Genomic DNA, 18,761 nt, shown 5'->3' with positions numbered 1-18,761 from the left:
CTACTGAGGGAATTCAGTGTTGTGAGCTACCGAAGCAGGGAAGGCAGCATGTTTTCAAAGAAAATGAAGCACACTCCATGTAAAATTAGGTATCATTTCACAAGCCTCTCGTGTGCTTGTTCTACTTTTGGGGAATAGGGGGGAGCTGTTTCTCCCCCCCCCCAACAGCTGGACCTTTAAAGTTGTTTTTCCCTACTCCCCTGGAGCAAGTGCCATACAACAGTTTCATAAGTTCAATGCAACATGTTTCTTCTTCCCAATTTAAATGTTAATTTAAAAAAACAAATGTGTGCACTCTATTGCTCTCCTCAGCAGAGGTACATCAGGATTTCTGTTCCTTCTGGGGGTACACGAGTGGGTCTTAATGACCATCTGAAAAGTTTCCTATTAATGATCCTCAACAAAGAGTTATAAGAGATGTAATATGTTGATCATCACAACCAGATGGTTCAGAGGTGGTAAAAGAATCCAGTCCCTAAAGTCACTTAGTATCTCTTAGTGACGTGCTTCAAGATTCTAAGCTGTTGCTTTTTTACCACTTCCATTGCCACCGACAATATTACCTTCTACAAATTCCTCCACTCACTGTCCTAACTGCAGGCATTGGTCCGAATGGTATTAAACATCCTTCCGGAACAGATTAAAGAGCCCAATCTTAACTAGCTGGTGATTAAGTTCAAGGGCTTCATTTTCTGTTTTGTCAATCTACATCTAGTAGCTCCCCAAAATTATGCAAACTCTGACAAAGCTGTAGCACCCATGGAACTCCCCTGTGCCCTACTACTGAGAAAAGATTTCAGAAACTATTCTGTTCTTATAAGCAGGGTGTACTCACAGCCAAAACAGATACATACAGCTCAGAGGAATAGGACAAGACCCCCAGAGGTGCTGTTTAATCAGCTGCAACATTACATTTGCAACTGCTGAGACCAAAGCACTCCAAGATTCAATTCACACCCACACAAATTTGGACTGCAAGAGGAAATTGTCAACACTACATCTATTTGAGTAGCATCGCCTCAGTAATTAAGAGATGCTCAGTAGGTAACCGAAACACACAAACACATTTGCTCACATAGGGCCTTTGTTAAATTACTATGCTGTTTATTACTAAATGAAGCTCATTAGCAAGATAATCCTTCTAGCGGTGTTAAACTGACTGTGCTCCTTATTTGACACTTTAAATCACATTAGCATAATAGATGCAAGTCTATTGAAAGTTAAAGCAAAACAAGACTCGACACTCAAGTTATGAGAATACCTTTTATTAACTTGCTTTAACACACTGGTGGAAATAAAAATTAAAGATATGAATAATGTTTGAAAACATTTCTTAATACACTTAGGTATCTGAGGGAGGGGAGAGAAGAACCCTTAGTGATCTACTGGGATTAAAATATCACAGCATGTGTTCCCCCTTGGCCCTAAACTTTTTTTAAAAAAGACAAGTTAAAAATAATTTAAACCATGCCAGCGATGTATTAAACTTACCCTTATGATCCTTCCCGAGATGACACAGTTTAGCCTTTGGAGGTCCGAGAATACCATATTAAGTGTTACTCAGCAGCAGTAGCTGGTATTAGTGCAAGTGCTAAAATGCAAAATTCAGATGGTACAGAGTTTGGCAATGGATGTGACTTAGGTGCAGAAAAGGTTAAGCAATTTATTCAAGAATATCTGTTCTCTGGAATAGTCAGATTTGTTTTACAATGAGAGGCAGGTGCTGGAGTATGTGTGGATTTTAGCAATAAACAGCAATGCCAGTATGAACACCCAACAACACGTTTTAAGTGTCCATATCAGTCTTTTAAAGAGAAAGAATATAAACTGCAGATTGAAGGGAAAATGGAAGCTAACTTTTCAGGGTTTGGGGAAAATTCACAATGAAACAGCACTATACCAGTTTTCCAGAGTCTGCAAAATGGAAGCTGTAAAATTTAAATCAAGTAATGGAATGACCCTCGTGATTTAACAAATTTAACAAGTTTTTAGGACTACTGAGTCGACAACCTTGTCGATTCTGCTCCTTTACACAGGAAAACCTGACACTTCTACTAACACATGGTTAAGTGGATGTCCTTTATGGTGAAACCAACAGAGGACTTAATACTGTAGCCCACCAATTCAGTCACATAAAACAGAATACACTGGAGCCTCAATACCACAGGTATGCTGAGAGTTTTGGCTCTTGTCTCCAACACTCAGTCTTCTAAAGGGAACTGCTCATCAGGGATGGGATACCTCATTTGGCAGAACCGGATTTCAGATGTGTATCATCACAAAATGCTACGCAGATGGGACTTGAGTGGAGCTACAGGGTTCAACTACATTGATGGAACAGCAAACTTAAAACAGCAAATAAATTTTTACAACAGTTTTATCCCAACATAAGATATAAAAAAACAAAGTTAACTGCTATGAACTCTTTGCATTTGGGGGCTGTCAAACACACACACATATTACTTAAATCAGTTTTATTTAAGAATGTCCTACATTGACAAATCTTATAAAAAGCATCCAAACACAGAACTGCAGCAAACAGCATTCATATGGATATCTTACAGACAGAAAAAATCTTCCACCCATAAGGGAACCCCCAAGCTCGGAAGTGAGCTCTGCTACAAAAAAAAAAACCAAAAAAAAAAAAAAAGACCCACAAAGCACACCACAAGCTGGATGTTCCCATCAAAAGCCCCACCTTCAGTTCACGTTACCACACTTACAGGATCATTAAACAGAAAAGAACACACACCATACAGCATTCACAGCAGAGTTGACATAAAGGAGAAAAAATATATATACAGATATTCATTTCACTTAACACATCCAACTAATCGGTTAACTAAGTAAAAAGCCCCCCCACTTAAGTTCTTCCAGATCACGATGTCCTTCTGAATGCAAGAAAAACACTCGTACGTCCGCTCCCAATGCTCTCTCCGCACACTCTCACCAAAGCCACAGGATCGAGGGACATCGTGCCAAGAATTTTTGTTTTTATTTTTTAAAAAATCCCAAAATGCACCACCAGGTCTCTCTCTTGCATGCGCCTCCTCCTTTTTCTCGCACATACCAAGCCCTCACATGCCTCGGCACCACCAATCCAATCCAATCCCACACAAGGTTTTTCAAAAGTTCAAACAAGCCTTCTGGTTCCATCTCACAGCCTTGCGTTCATAGCGTTGAATACGACTCCATGAAATAAAAAGAGTAGCGGATAAAAATGGAACACCCACCGTCTTAAGACGTAGCATGTGCAGTGTGATGAAGGAGTCTTGGATGAGGAAAGCATGGAGACAGGAGTATTCCTAAGGCAGGTTTTTTTTAACTGCACTGCTTTCAATGAAGTGCTTCTTCCATACACATTTGAAATGAGATGAACTGCAAGGATTAAATGAGGTCTTCATACCGTACTTTAGTATGAGGAGGGGAGACAGTGTTAAAAGGAAAAAAAGCCGACACCAACATTGCATTCTCCACACAGGACATTTGGGGGAGGGGGAGGGAGAGAAAGAGAGAGAAAAATTCTTATGGCGGGGGATCAAATTAAATTTTTAAAGAAAAAAAACTAACAAGGAAAGGATGCTGTTTCTGAAAAATGGCTTCCATTTTTGAAACATGCAAAGATCTCAGCTGACTAGGAAATGAGGAATCAAATTTTTACGAATTCCTATCAAATTGCAGAGCGTCCGTTTACCAGTCAGGCGAACAGCAGTTCACTTTCAAACCACTCAATATCCCAACTCATGTATTCCAACTCATTGTAACAAAACCTATAAAACTCCATTTAATCTTCCTTTTATTCCCCATTAGAAAAGAAAAATTTGTCAAAAATATTGTTGAAATATACTACACGCTGAACAAATTTGGATTTTTTTTGTTTAGTTTTGTTTCAGTATATGCATCTTATAATATACTTACCAGGAGCTCTAGAAAAAAAATCTGATTTCCCACCACAGAGTCAGTTATTAGGTTGCCTACATTCCCCAGCCAGATGATTTGGATTCCATGCTTGAGCCAAAACCGCCATTAAAACCACTGCTAGAGCCCGTATTTGATGAGCCCCACCCTATTGCTGCACCCGAGTTAGAGCCTCCGTAAGAATTACTCCCTGAACTAAAGCCCTGGCTCTGCTCCCTCTGCATGTTGCCTTGTGGCTGGTTGTTCCCCGATGGCCCAGACTGGTTTTGCTGGCTAGCTAGCATGCCCATCATCCCCCAACTGCTTTGGAGCGCTGCCTGAGCTGCTGCCATCATGGCTGGGTTGATACTAAAGGCTCCAAAGTTCATCCCACCACCCATGTTACTGCCCTGGTTGTTTCCCAACCCTCCACCTCCACCACCTCCCCCCCGGTTAGGAAATCCACCCTGATTCCCAAAGCCTCCTGGATTACCACCAAATCTTCCACCTCTTTCTAGTTGTCTACTGCTATTATGCTTAGGTTCAGCATTGGATATATGGACGCTGATTCCTTTTATGATCAAGTCCTCGCCACAAAGGGACTGGGCAACCTATAAGAAATAAGGTACACAGACTGAGTAACTTTGAAAACAAAAATCAGGCACAAGCAAGCAACTTTAAAGCGAAGTAACATACAAAACTATAGGGCTTAATTTTATGCTTATCCTGGTCTATGACAGTAAAAAAGTAAAATGGTCCCCTCATTGCAATGGAAAATTCAGTCCTCGTAAAGAATGACACTGTAGAATGAGAACATTCCATTTTAAGTGCACTGGACCTCTTTACTGTTTCTGCTCAATATGAACAGCCAAGGGAAGAAGCAGCACATTTGCTCACATCACCTTCATTTAAGATTTCTAAGACAAAGATGCTATCTTTATATCAATGACAATTTATACAGTTTACTGTTCAGTAAGATTACTTTGCACAGACTTGTAAACAGTGACTCAACAACTGGTCTGTGGCAAGAACATACTGCTTCTCAGCAACAAGCTGAAAAGGTTCTAGAACTAGGAGTTTTTTCCTCTTCACCGCTCAGTCTCCTTTCAATCAGTTGATGTGCTACAAATGCGCAATATGTATGCTTAGACAATTAAGGCAATAAGTTTAGAGGCTACTAATTCCACTGGACAAGGCTTGCCTTGTGTCTAGCTCTGCAACTGAACACTGACAAGTTGGATAAGTATTCAGCTACATCTGTTAAGCAAGTCGGTGAACAGGGGTACCTCCAGGGTCAAGCTTTCCAAATTTCCACCTTAAGAGTGAACGTGATATGCACCCAATAGGAATGCTATTAATAGAATCATAGAACTGTAGAGTTGGAAAGGATCATCTAGTCCAACCCCCCACAATGCAGGAATCTCAGCTAAAGTATTTATGAAAGATGGCCATTCAATAGGACAACAATTAGTCTGTCTTAACACTCATAAGCCTGCTGCACAAGGTTTTTATACACAATAAGTAAACAGAAACTTAATGAACAATGATTAAGAATAAGTTGCCCACACATCAGCAAAAAATCAGGGCCCTGAATGAATACCTGATCATCAGCAAACGTAACAAAAGCAAAAGCTCTGAAGGGTTTGGGGATGAAGACATCAACCACTTCTCCATACTGGGAAAAAAACTGACGGAGCTCATCTGCAGTCATGTCGTCGGTGCAACGCCCAACAAACACCTTCCTGCTACGCAAAGGTTCATCTGGACTTTGCTGGTGTCAATGCAGAACAAAAGATTTCAATTAATACAAATGTTTTTGCCTAGCTATTGTAATAACCAACATACTGACGCAGTTGTACACACCACAAGAGCCGACAGATTTTCCAGCTAAACAGAAACTAACCATGAAACCCATTCTAGATTCTGTAACTGTATCTTTTGATGCTCAAATGTATAGTAACATAGGATTAGAAACAGACTAGCAAACAAGGAATGTTACAATCTAAACACAGAACTTGTACCAAGCTTAGAAGACACAGTTAATTATACTGTAAACATTTTTGAGAAACTGGGAGAAGCAGCACAACCATTTCTTGTTTCACCTGTACTCCTAGACAAACGCTGCAAGAAATTAACATGACATGCTGGCTACAATAGTAAGAACACTTCCTTGAAGTTCTTTTTCAGAAATGGGGAACCTCAGGCTTGGGAATCAAATGTGAGCCTCCAAGCCCCTCTACTTGGTCCTGGAGATTTCACCATGCCATACCCGTACTTGGCAGCCCATATCCTTCATCAGCCTTGCTTTGCACCCAAAACTGAGCATTTTTACCTGGCTGAAATGTGTGCTTGAAGTCTGATAATGCTTTTTGCTTGCCTGGAATACAGGAGGCTCTGTGGGATGTGTAGAAACTAGCCCATTGATAAAGGCAACACCACAATACTCAGGCTGAATTTGCCACTAACCCCTCCTACCACAAGGATACGGCCCCTGAAAGGTTGCTCAGGTGGTCTGAAAAAGGTTCCTAAGCCCTGTTCTATATGGAACAGTGAGTGAATAACCAGAACCCAAAGAACTATTTCAGTTGTGATCAAAGGGACTTGTTTGCTGTTCCTCTTTAACCAATTTTGAAAAGTGCCATCAGTTTCAAAAGTGATCTGCTATGTGGCATGGAGGGATGATGCTTATGCGGTATTTTGAACCCCAGCCAATGTATTTAGAACTAAAGAACATCTCATTTTATATGTTATTTGGGGCTCATTCTTGACAAGTTTGGCTTTACATACTTACAAAGCCTAGAACAAGTTACATTAAGTACCTTAGAATTTGGAAGTTTGCAGTCGCACCATCTTCCATCTATCATGTGGCGCTGAGACATGACTTTCACCTGGGTTTCATAGTCAGTGAATCTTACAAAACCAAACCCTTTTGAGTGGCCAGTTTTGATGTCCTTCTTAACCTGGAGTTAAGAGAAGAGATTACATGGCTAGAACAACAATCACAATGTGCTGGCATTTATGTACTACTTCTATTCAGCTATGTTATAGACTGAATTTCAAAATGTAGTGCAAAAAAAGTTCAGAATATTTCACCTTGCTTTAATCATCTTCCCTTGCTAACAGCTATAGCATAGAAACCAGGCTTCTCTGTCCCTCCTCAACCATCATTCTATCTGGCTGCAGCCGAGGCATACAATGGAGGAGGGGCCACTCCATCAGCTCTACTGAGAAACCAGCTCAGCTTGGCTCTTTCTGGACTGTTTCCATGCAAGCTGATCATTATATGAGCTTTGTAACTTTAAGAAGTGGTGTCCAAATTGGCTTGTTTGCTTCTTCCTTACTCATTCATTGTTAGCTTGAGTCATGCATTTTATATTGTAAGCCTGAGGGAAAGAACTGGCTTGTTTGTTACAAATCTTATGTAAGCTGCTCTGAGCTTCTCTGGCTGAAGAACAGGGTATAAAAAGCTTCAAATAATGTTATTTTGACAATCAAAAAGTTAAATCAGTGTGTGCAAGTTTCAATTCAAGCAGAAAGGTTAAATTCGTGGCATATGCCATTTAACTTTCAAGGATCACACACAAACACATGACTCAGATTTAGATGAACAAGTCCAGCTACCAGCATGAAAAATGTCACAACTATTCATTTTTACCACATTAAATTCAACTGACAAAACTCAATACCAAAACAGACTAAAACCAGGAATTGAGCCAAATTCTGAAACACATATAGCTGCTCAGTACCACTGGCTTGCCTCGGAGGACAACACAAAGGAAATCAGATGTCTGAGGATAGGAAATGGCACCTCAACAATTCTGTTACCAAAAAGAAATTTCTGTTCTCGATACCAGGTTGGGATACAATTTTTATTGTGAAATTCTTTTGAAAGTCATTTTGAGAACCTCTCAGCAATATAAAGTGGTATATAAGTAAGGTAAAGGTAAAGGGACCCCTGACCATTAGGTCCAGTCATGACCGACTCTGGGGTTGCGGCGCTCATCTCACTCTATAGGCCGAGGGAGCCAAGCCGCTTCTGACAAACCAGAGCAGCACATGGAAAAGCCGTTTACCTTCCCACCGGAGCAGTACCTATTTATCTACTTGCACTTTGACATGCTTTCAAACTGCTAGGTTGGCAGGAGCAGCTCACCCCATTGCGGGGATTCGAACCGCCGACTTTCTGATCGGCAAGTCCTAGGCTCTGTGGTTTAACCCACAGCGCCACCCACGTCCCTTATATAAGTATTCGAAAGTAAATAAATGTACAGCAGCTTTATATATTTGAATTAGGCAGTCCAGTGGGAAGCACTTCAGAGAACTTAGGCAGGGTGGCAAGTTGTAAGGGGAAAAAATAGGAAATCGCTAGCTTCACCATTTTTGCAGTGGGTCAAGCAATATCTAGTAGCACTTCTATGGTTTAACTAATTGGGGCTCATGAAAGGGTAGTTACTCCTGTTGCCAGCTTAAATGCAAACAGAAGGAACAGACTGAGTTCTCTTCCTCCTCTCCATAACCAGAAGCAATGGTCAGTTGTTTTACTTAGGGACAACACAGCATTCATGATAGGGAGTACAACAGTTACCCTAAAGTCCAGGGACATAACTGTTTATCGAAAAGAAAGCTAGATACCTGCACCATAAGAACTTCTCCGAATGTGCTGAAGTACTCCTTCAGGTCTTGCTCAGTTGTTTTCCACGGAAGACCCAGAACTATCAAATCTGATGTTTTCTGTACTGCTCTTTTCACCTTAACAGCTGATGAGGCATCTGCCTCATCCATTTTCCTCTTGTTGTCTAAAGATAGATGTGTCCATCAAACAGTCAGCACTTTTAAAAATAACTAAACAAATAATCCCATTAGTTGCAATGAAACATTTTAGTGGAGATGATCATTCTAGAGCTACATGCAGCCCAATCCTAAATTTACTCAGAAGCCAACTCATTAATGTTCAATGTAGGGCTTTTAAAAGGTTTCCCTTAAAATGCATGTACTCAGTACTACTGTGTTCAATGAGGCTAATTCCCTAGTAACCGTGTTTAGGATTCCAGCCTTAAAGTGTATTTGCTATAAATACACCAATTGCTCCCACTTGTATTTTGGGGAAAGTCTTATTTTAATCCTTTTCACCTTTAAAACTGCTGCCACTGGCAACTTGTATCTAAAAGAATAATAAAAGGTATACTACTACTACTATTATTATTATTATTATTATTAATTTATATACTGCCCTTCAACTAAAGATCTCAGGGCAGTTCACAAGAAAAAATAATAATCTAGTTGATCAATGTGGGGTATAAAAAATAAAAGTTGCTCAATTGCCTAACAATTTGAGCAACTTATAGGGATTTGGAATTCTAAGGCAAACTAAAAGAAAAGAAATTATCCATATATAGGTTTTCATTTTCAAAAATTATCCATCATTCTTTCTTTTTTAAAAGCAAAAAATAGCACATACAAACAAAGCACACACCTTTGGGATAGTTAACAACATACACCAGATTTCCCCAGCCATTATCTGGTGCATGCAGAATTCCTTCCACTAATCGGACCCCTCTCATACACTGAGACACGGGGTTCCTGTAACGCAGGCCACAAGCTCCTGGAAACTGAGCAGTAACTGTGGAAAGCAAGACAGTCCCATCATCCTCTGAAGGAATCTCAATGGGTTCCTCATTTTCATCTTCGGTAACCCGAATGTATTCTGACATTTCTGCCGTGGTGTTGCTAAAGAATAAAAAAAGAGAAAAGCGAATAATATCTAGTTTTTAAAAACTGTAATCGTTGGTAGTAACAAGTTACTGTAGAAGTGGTTTACTATATGCACGGCACTCTGAAGTAAAAACAGTTGTCCCTCCGTTTTCCTAATTAAGTAGTACAGATAAACAATCATCATAGTTCTATGGTAGAGCACATGCTTCACAAGCAGAAGGTCTCAGGTCAATCTGTAGAATCTCCAGCCAAAACAACATGGTATTAGGTTATGTAATAGACCTCTACCTGAAAGACTAGAGAGTCACTATCACTCAAAGTAGATAATATTGAGCTAGATTTACAAATAGTCTGGACTAGTGTTGGAGAGCTTCCCGTGTTCTTATACATATTATGGGTTATAGCTACCAAAGTCTTACTCAGAGTAGACACACTGAAATTAATGGATGAGAGTTGGTTGTGTTCACTGACTGAATCGGCCAGTTCTTATTTTATTCTGCTTTTCAGATGAAAATTGTATCCAAAATCAGTTCATATCAATCAATAATCTTCAGGTCCTGACCTCATCTTACAAATGTAAATAAAATTAAAAACAAACAAGAGAAACATATGGAAATGAGCTAAGCAAAGCCAAAGGAAAATGGCAAGTGGTACAAGCATTTATATCTGGTTTAAGAGGTTCAACTACCTTGTGGCCTCTGCTGCTCTGGCTGGCAGCATTAAGTCAGACAGCACTTTCTCTGACTTCAGCAGTCCCAAGGCAAGTGGCAGTTGGAGAAGAGTTCCTCCTGGCAGGGAGGGGGGAGCTCTCGGTAATTATTATGTCTCCAGCCGATGGCTGGGGGCCAGAATGACCCTATATGTTTTCTCTAAAGTACAGAATACACAACCTTTCATTGGCCCTTACTCCTCTGTCTAATGGTAGAACTCAGAATGTGCTTCCCCTTTCAAATAATGTTAGAAAACAAGGATGAATATCCCTAGAAAAGTTATTTTTGGAATCACAGAATTGTCGAATTGGAAGGGATCCTAAGGATCATCTAGTCCAACCCCCTGCAATGCAGGAATCTTGACTAAAGCAGCCATGACAGATGGCCATCCAACCTCTATTTAAAAATCTCAATGAAGGTGTCTACCACCTTCCAAGGAAGTCCATAGCTCTTACTGTTAGAAAGTTCTCCTTTCTTGTAACCTGAAGCATGTAGAATACTTTGAGATCATTAGAGGAAATGCACCTTTATTTGTTTCAAGTTGTGCATTTTAGTGTTGAATTGTTGTATATTTTATTGCTTATAAGCCTAGAATAGCTCTGTTAGTAGAGAATAGGACTCTTCATCTCAGGGTCATGGGTTCGAGCCTCACACTGGGCAAAAGATTTCTGGACTGCAGGGGGTGGGGCTAGATGACCCTAGTGGTCCCTTCCGACTCAATAATTCTATGATGTTATGAATCCCACAGATGGGGTGGGTTACTCTTCTAAAAAGTAAAAGAAATCCAGCCAGATAGGCAGGGTATATAAAATTTGTTGTTGTTGTAAAATAGTAACCTATAAATTAAGGTAATAAGTAACCACCACCACAAATAGTAGGAGTTAGAAATACATTATTATCAACACACCTAACAAAATTTTAATTCAAATAAAAAAAATTACATTAGTAACATCAAAATTTAAAATATTTAAGAACACATTTGATGCATCGATACACCTCTTTAACCTGGCCCACCCTATTCTCTTGATTGCAGTGTATTTTAAAATTTTTAATATTTTATTTTTAAGTTATTGTAACCCATCCTGAGACCTCATTGTGTAGCATGAATAAGAATCAGAAATCATCATCATAATCATCAACAACATAATATTAACATTTACTTCGGAGTAAACACACAGAACGTTCAGCTGTAAAGACATGATAAATATAATACTTGCCCTTATTAAGAAAGACCATGCTTAGAATTAATAATAAACGCAATGTTTACAATAATGAAGGCTGTGCTTGCCATTATTAATAAACATAACGCTTTCTATTAATACTAAATATAAATCTTACCAACAATTTTAATGCTTACCACTACCAAGAATAAAAATCACGTTTGCTATTATTAATACTGTAAAGAATAAATAATAAAGGATCGACTCCCCTCCCCCCCGCCCCAGCGCGTTTAACAGGTCAACCCTCTGCGCTCGTTTACTCTGAGGTAAGCTGCGCTGCGGCCAACGGCCTTTATACTGTACACGCAAATATATATATATATATATATATATATATATATATATATATATATACTGTATACTTATATATGTGCTTCGAATCGGACGTCCTGAGCCTAGTTTATTCCACAAAAGATACACCGTGTGCGACAACGGCCCTCCACGTTTCACCGCTCACTTTCCCGGCCTTCCCGCGCTAGGCCCGAAAGCCACCCTGAGGCCTCCGCTAGGCCGCCTCGGCCCACCCCCAAGCCAGCTCGGGAGCGGGGCCCAGGTTTCCTCTCAGCCTCGGATCCCGCTCGCTTACCGTCGGCGCGAGGCCTGAGGGAACAACCGACCAAAGGACGACGACCGTGAGTTCCAGCCCCTGCGTGTGCCGCGCGAGGAAGAGGAGGGGGACTCTCGGGCCTCCGCGGTTTTTCCCTCCCTGCCGACAAAATGGCGGCGCCCTCTTTCCCCTCAAAAGCAAGAGGCTCGAAGGCGCGTTCTCGGAACGGTCCATCCTGACCGCGCGGGGAGGCGACAGGGGTCTTTTCGAGACGCTGAGGAGTTATCCGCTCCGAAGAGAACTCCGTAGACTGCAAATAGGGCTTCCAGTTTGGTGTTGCTTTCCCAGCCCGTGCTTATCGGGGGTGGCCCCGTTTAAATAATTTGTTTGAGAGGAAAGTTGATGGCACTCCCCTTCCTCTAGCCATAAACCGAGAATGGTATGGTCCACTCGGCTGCGTACTGCGCTTGCGCTCGCAGAAATGGTGAGCTAAGGAAGGGGAGGAGGAAAAAGGAGACCCGAGCAAAGCTCGCTGGGTAGCCGTGGTTGGTAGTGTGCGTGCGCAGCAGTTTGTCGGTGAAGCGTGAGAGAAAACCGTTGCACAATATGGCGGGGACGGGGGGGGGGTGGAGGGAAAAGTTCCATTGAAGCGCATGCGCAATAGCCGAAGCGTTTCTGTGAGGTAATTAACAAAAAAAATGTTAATTTTTGTTGTCCAAACTTGATTTTGAGGTATTTTGTTCTGTTTCTCCTCAGCACCAGACAGGCCAGGAAACCTCTTTCAAAACCCTTGAGTTTACACATATGGAGACGTTACTTATATATATTAGTTGCCTCATAAACTTGATACAGGCAATTAACAGATTCAGACATAATTGCTACAGTAACATACAACCTTTAAAATAACTGCATTTCCATTTATTTGTTCATTCTTCCAAAGCAGCAAATAATAAACCTCCTTCTCCAGTGATCCATCAATTAAAACAGCTCCTTTACAGTACTTGCAAGTTATATCTGGCAGGGACAGTACTGTTGGGTAGTCTTTCAGAACAAAAATCCCAGAAAGCATTTTTCACCCAACAACAGTGGATTCTAATGCATCCTGTCTGCTATACATTTTTTTTTGGGGGGGGGGGAGTACACCCTCTGGATTCTATGGTTTTACATATTGGGACATAATATCAACCACCTGTTCCTTAGCAGCTCTTAAAATAGGTAAATATAACCTCAAATAAACAACACCACATGACCTATTACACTGGGTCATGATGTATTTAACAACAAAAAAAGCCAAAATGGAGAAGTCATGTGTGAAGAACTAAGTTATATTCAGTAGCTTGCAGAACCGCCTTTAGCAGCAATAACTTGAAGCAACTGTTTTCTGTGTGACTTTAAAAATATATATTTTATTTACTTAAGAAAATATTTAATTTTTTTTAAAAAAGTCATACAGAAAACAATCACTTCAAATTATCACTGCTAAAGGTGGTTATACAAGCTACTGAATGTAATGTTATAAGAATTTATATATATTATATATATAAAATAAATGTTCATAAATGTACCAAGCAAACACATACAAATATGTAAACCACATGTCTGAAACCCACAGAAAAGTCCTGAAACCATTTTCTCTCTCCCAAAATGACCTCAAATATTTCTCTGCAAGGAAATGAGAAACCTCCCCCATTGTCTCTGTCTTCACAAATTCTGTCTTAAGGGCACATTTAAGGTGTGAATAGGGTGAGCCTGTGACCTGGCTCAGGAATTAAGTATCATTACAAAAGAATGGCCAGATTCCCCAGGTAATCCAGTCAAGTGACAGGTAACCTGGCAGACAGGGTAAAAACAATGCACTCAGATTTCTGTTGTAGACCGCCTTTGCTGTGATGTAGGTATGATGTGTCTGGGGGGGTGGTCTTGAGCTACACCCCTTCCATGATGCATGTATGATGTATGTATGGAGGAGTGGTCTAGAGCTCCAGGGCAGGGAATTTCAAAATGGCTATTTAAGGGCAAGCACACATAAGAATAATAATTTTTTATTTATTCCCCCAATTTCCAGTTCAGAAAACCGGGCTCAGGGTGGCGAACAACAAATTTAAAACACTTAATTGTGATACAACAAAAAAACAGCATAAAATACAGTATAAAAGTGTGAATAACAATAAATTCAAAGTTCAAAAATCTATTTAGGGGGAAATCCATCCATTAAACATTAGATGATCACTAGGGCTAGCTGGCTAAATTAGTCCTATTTGGGCCAGCGAGGAGGCCGGGGAGAATTAGCTCTGGGATCCCAGAGCGAGTAATCTTCATAAAAAGGGGAGGGAGAGGGAAGGAAGGGGAATAAAGGATCAGGCTAAATTCAAATTGAAAGCCAGGCGAAATAGCTCTGTCTTACAGGCCCTGCAGAAGGAGGTTAAATCCTGCAGGGCCCTGGTCTCATGGTTTGGTCGTCCTCCTCTCTCCTGCGTACGGGGGAGCACCCTGTTGCAACAGTTAATGAAGATCAGGCTTACTAGCTGCTTTGCTTCTCAATATTCTCTGGTTGGTCTCTGGTTGTTTTCTCCTACCGAAAGAGAACCTACAAAACGACTCTATATGGGCTCTTGGGTACCCCATAAGGGAAAAGGAGCAGTTTTTTTACCTATAACGTTAACTTGGTGCTTCACACATGGTATGGCTTTTCTCAGACTTTCACCTCGTTGTGTGGAGGTATTTTGGCCCACTCTTCTTTACAAAGTCACTTCAGTTCATTGATGTTTGCTCATATGAAATGTGCGTTTTCAGTGCTAGCAAAATTGGGATCCTCTCTAACCATATTCCTATGAAGAGGAGACCCAAGGGTCCCAGCATGCCCAAAAGCCCTTCCTCCTCTTTGTAATATAAGGTATTACTCAGAGGTGAATGGAAAGCAATAATAAAATGCTCAAAGGAGCCCCTTTCTTTATAATTGGGTTCCAAAGCTCTGAAGTCTTTGCTTTGAAAAGGGGGAAGGGGAGGGGGTGAGCTGTCCATGTAGAAGCTCAAATTGTAAATTTCTGCAAAACTTTGTTGCCACTGTGGGCGAGTTTCACACATACACATCAAATCTTGTTCTTAAAAGATTCCTCCCCCTTTTTCCACAGCATGTGACAGAAGCAACCTCCGTCTAAGGAAGATGGTAGTGAGAGGACCTGGCAGTGAGAGGACCGCTTTAGAGAGCCAAATAACAACACTTCAGAAGAAAAGGTTTCACACAGGTCACACTTCTTGCCAAAAGGTAGCAGGCACTCTGTGCATTTCAGCTTCTTCTAGTCTGTACTTAAATAATAACAACAGAAAGGGGGGGGGGACTCAACAATAGTTTGGCTTCAAATGTGCACACACACTGCATGGCAATTCATGTTTTGTACTGATTTTAAACTTTAGAGGGGGGTTTTTATTAACAGTTTTAATACTACAAAACAATCCCCTCCTCATCTCAAAGAGGAGACAAAGGGGGAGTCTAAAGTAAAATAAAAGACAAACCAAAAACATGAATCTGTCAGCACAGCCCATCAGAAAGTATCAATATTCAAGTCCACAATGTTTAACACAGCCAGAAAGTTGTGCATATTGCTAGTTGTTTTCGTGTTTGCTTGCTTACATAAACAATAAAAGAGTGTCAGTCTGCTACGAAAGAATCTTTATATTTTGTTCCTTAGCCAGGCATAGTTTATATGTTAATTTTTCCATGAAAGCGACTTGCAAAACTAGCATAGCACTCTTTAGGTCCTTCCAATATTGAGCAACAACTAGCTGGGCAGCTCCAAGAGGATCAGTTGTTAAAGGTTTGAAATGCAAACCCCCACTGTTCTTTTGAAAAATGTTTTCTGCATTCCTCGAGATTCCAGTTGCTGCTGTCAAGTCATTTTAATAATTTCTGCAAAAGCTACAATCTAAAACTGACACTTTTTCACAAGTCCATACTGAGCTCGACTTTTGAGTTCTTTTAACAATTGTTCCACATTAGCATTGCTTTCTTCTTCGCCATATCCTCAACCTACCATTTTAAGCTGAGCAATTAAGACAAACTAATTCTCTCGGCCTAACAGCACTGCTGGGCACACAAATATGTGCTTTGCCAGCTTACCCTCATGCCATGGAGAGAGTTCAGAAAGTGTCCCCTGGGTATAAACAAAAGCAGCACTTGTAGCCGCCAAGTGTGCTCAGCTAAGTACACCCGTCAGCACAGTACATAACACACTTCAATAATGATTTGTTGCCCCAGGTTAAATGTGCCCGTGTGGTCAAGCAAGCACAGTGTAATGATTAGCCACCAGCCCTCATAAAGGTTACATTGGAGTGTCAAAGGAGCTCTAATGGGCATCTTAATATAGCTTTGCGCTAAAGAGGTTAGCTACAGGTAACTTCCTAGCGTGGCATATTTGACTCTTCAGTTCACTCTTAGTTTTTCTCACATATGAAGTAGAGATAACACCTTTCCAAGGGTTCACTAATAAAATGATTATAGCCTGTGGAATGGGGCTTCTAGGATGTAGCTCTGCTCACTTTTAACATCTAGCCTCTCCTGCGCTGCACTCTTTTCTGTGGCTGACCTACCCAAAATCCAAAAAGGAACTACCAACATTCAAAGTTCCTCCTCCTTTCTCTAGTTAGTTAGTTAAAGCAGTTTACGTAAAATTTTAGATAAACATTAAGATTACCTACTGCAGACTAAGTGAATGACTCAGGCGGTGCAGGGGTCGGTGTGCATGAGGTGTGGAGGCAGAAAACAGTCCTCACTAGGACTGCTGCAAGCACACACTCTTCTTCAGCCATTAGCTCCCTCAGCACAGCAAGATATAAGCAGCTAAAAGATCCCAGTCTAAATAACATATAAGAGCTGGCAATTACCACAGCAGGAGAGCAACAGCAGAGCTGCTCCAGCGCAGCTGTTTTCTCATTAAAAGCAGAAAGTCATTTGCACTCAGGGACTCACAGCAGCAGCAACATCAACAAAGAGGCCAGGAATAAATGTCTCTTAGTTTTCCCTGTAAAGGGGGAAGGGTGAGTGTTGTCCAAGTGGTAAACAATGATTATTAGAGACTTTTTAAATGGTCTGGATGGAGCCCTGTGTTGTTGTTGGGTTTTCTCTCATACAAGAGGCTGTTCTTTGTGCTGGAACACTGATGAGCCACCAAGGAACCTTGGTTCCTTGTCCACACAACATTGTAAAATGTTTGCAGGTGAATGGCAATGGCTGCAATCCCCCTTTTGACCTAGCCATACCTGCCCCACCCCAGATGTCATGTATGATATCAGGTGTAGGGTAGGTGGGTGTGGCTTGACCAAAATGGCCTTGGTGGGTCAAATGAGGAGACCTTGTGGACCTAGTTAAGACCACAAGCCAGATGTTCCCCACCCTGTTATACTAGTTTCCCAACTTTGTTATAGTCATTACTGTGGGTATTCAGTCCTAATCCCCACTACCTATCCAATAACAACACTACAGTGAAGGCTTGGCTGGAATCTGCAGTGGGGTGAGTTCCATAAGTTACCCAGACAGCAAGGGTTTGTGGCAGCATCTTCTCTCTCCCTTCAACTTCAACTGCCGACCAGAAATGCCCAGAAGCAGTTCATCAGGTGGATGTCCTGAGCCCCAACATATCCAGAGTTATGGTAAGTCCTGATAGTGCACACAGTCCCAAGGGCAACACTAGAGAGTAGTCAGACTGTCCAAATGATAAAATACCAAAATACCAGTCCAGGTCCAATACAATGAGCAAGGTTCTGGACTTCCGGGTTGGCGCCATCGCCGAATGGCGGACTCCCTCCGAGCTCCAGAGGGAGCCTGCTCGGCAGGGGTTGGGTCCTACCGCACCGGCGATGCGGGGACCCTTAAAAACCACGGCCACGAGGGTCGTGGACATGGAGACTCGGCTGGCACCGCTAGCGCCCTCCCGACTCGTGAAGGAGCCTTTTTAAAGGCTACGGATCGGGTGCCGGGGAGAAGCGTGGTGCTTTGAGTCCTCTGCTATCCCTGCCGAGCGCAGCCGCATGCCATCCGGCGGAGAGCGCTGACTTCTTCTATTGAAAATTCGGACTTTTAGACAACAACCCGTGAGTAATTTGGAAACTGGGTTTAAAAGGAGGAAAAAAAGAATTTCTTTTTGAATTGGATACGAGCGGGGGGGATCCAAAAAGGAAGTCAGTCCCCCCCCCTATTGTAAACCTTTCAAGACAAGGACGGGGAAACCAAGGTCCAAAAAGATTTGTATTGCTGATAATCATTAAGAATTCCACGATGGGGAATCATAAGAACTGTGCTGGAGGATGAATTGAGGGAGAAGAAACGTAACCCCCCCCCCCTGGGAACCGGGGTGATTGAAGAGAGAGCCTGGTGAAAAGAGTCGGAGATTTTGACAGCTGTCAAAGTAGCTGTCAAAGTCGGAAAGCAGAGAGGATTTTATTATGAGAACTTTGCTGGCTAAATTTGTTACAATTTGCTACAACTCGTTAAAACTTGGATACAAAATGGCGAAAATATGGATAACAATCGGACTTTTGGACTAGAGAAGACAAAGTTATAACAATCCCCCTAGAGGAGTTTCGGGACATTACAAAGATGGTCGTAAGTGAAAAAAACACCATTGGAATTTTACAGGACTGGTTATCTTCTGGGAAAGCTGCAAAACGGAAATAATATTT

The 18,761-nt window shown here is 41.4% G+C and overlaps 2 protein-coding genes across 18 annotated transcripts in view; one reads left to right on the top strand and one right to left on the bottom strand.

Moving 5' to 3' along the window:
- The window catches only part of TARDBP (TAR DNA binding protein), a 40,852-nt gene extending 28,572 nt beyond the window's left edge, over positions 1-12,280 (bottom strand). For 3 of the 17 annotated variants that reach the window (XR_013989392.1, XR_013989393.1, XR_013989394.1), the window contains exons 1-7: positions 12,126-12,279; positions 9,371-9,624; positions 8,530-8,693; positions 6,717-6,857; positions 5,498-5,668; positions 3,234-4,508; positions 1,492-1,591 (exon numbers count right to left, since the gene is read on the bottom strand). Coding sequence is in view for 9 of the 17 variants with exons in the window: in XM_081016203.1 (XP_080872329.1) it covers positions 3,975-4,508; positions 5,498-5,668; positions 6,717-6,857; positions 8,530-8,693; positions 9,371-9,608 (1,248 nt within the window). In the remaining 8 variants the exon portion in view is untranslated. Of the gene's footprint in view, positions 1-1,249; positions 1,592-2,459; positions 4,509-5,497; positions 5,669-6,716; positions 6,858-8,529; positions 8,694-9,370; positions 9,625-12,125 lie in introns of those variants that run through there. The other 14 variants (XR_013989396.1, XR_013989397.1, XM_081016204.1 and 11 more) reach the window with 11 other exon arrangements.
- Positions 12,281-12,428: 148 nt separating this feature from the next.
- CASZ1 (castor zinc finger 1) overlaps positions 12,429-18,761 on the top strand; it is a 435,323-nt gene continuing 428,990 nt past the window's right edge. The window contains exons 1-2 of the mRNA XM_081015954.1: positions 12,429-12,768; positions 15,218-15,351. The gene's annotated coding sequence lies outside the window, so the exon portion shown is untranslated. The remainder of the gene's footprint in view (positions 12,769-15,217; positions 15,352-18,761) is intronic.

This window comes from Podarcis pityusensis (genome assembly GCF_964106645.2).
Source record: "Podarcis pityusensis genome assembly, chromosome: 8".
Classification (NCBI taxonomy): Eukaryota; Metazoa; Chordata; class Lepidosauria; order Squamata; family Lacertidae; genus Podarcis; species Podarcis pityusensis.
Note: the sequence above shows the minus strand (reverse complement) of the source record. Positions and strands in the feature narration are given on the sequence as shown.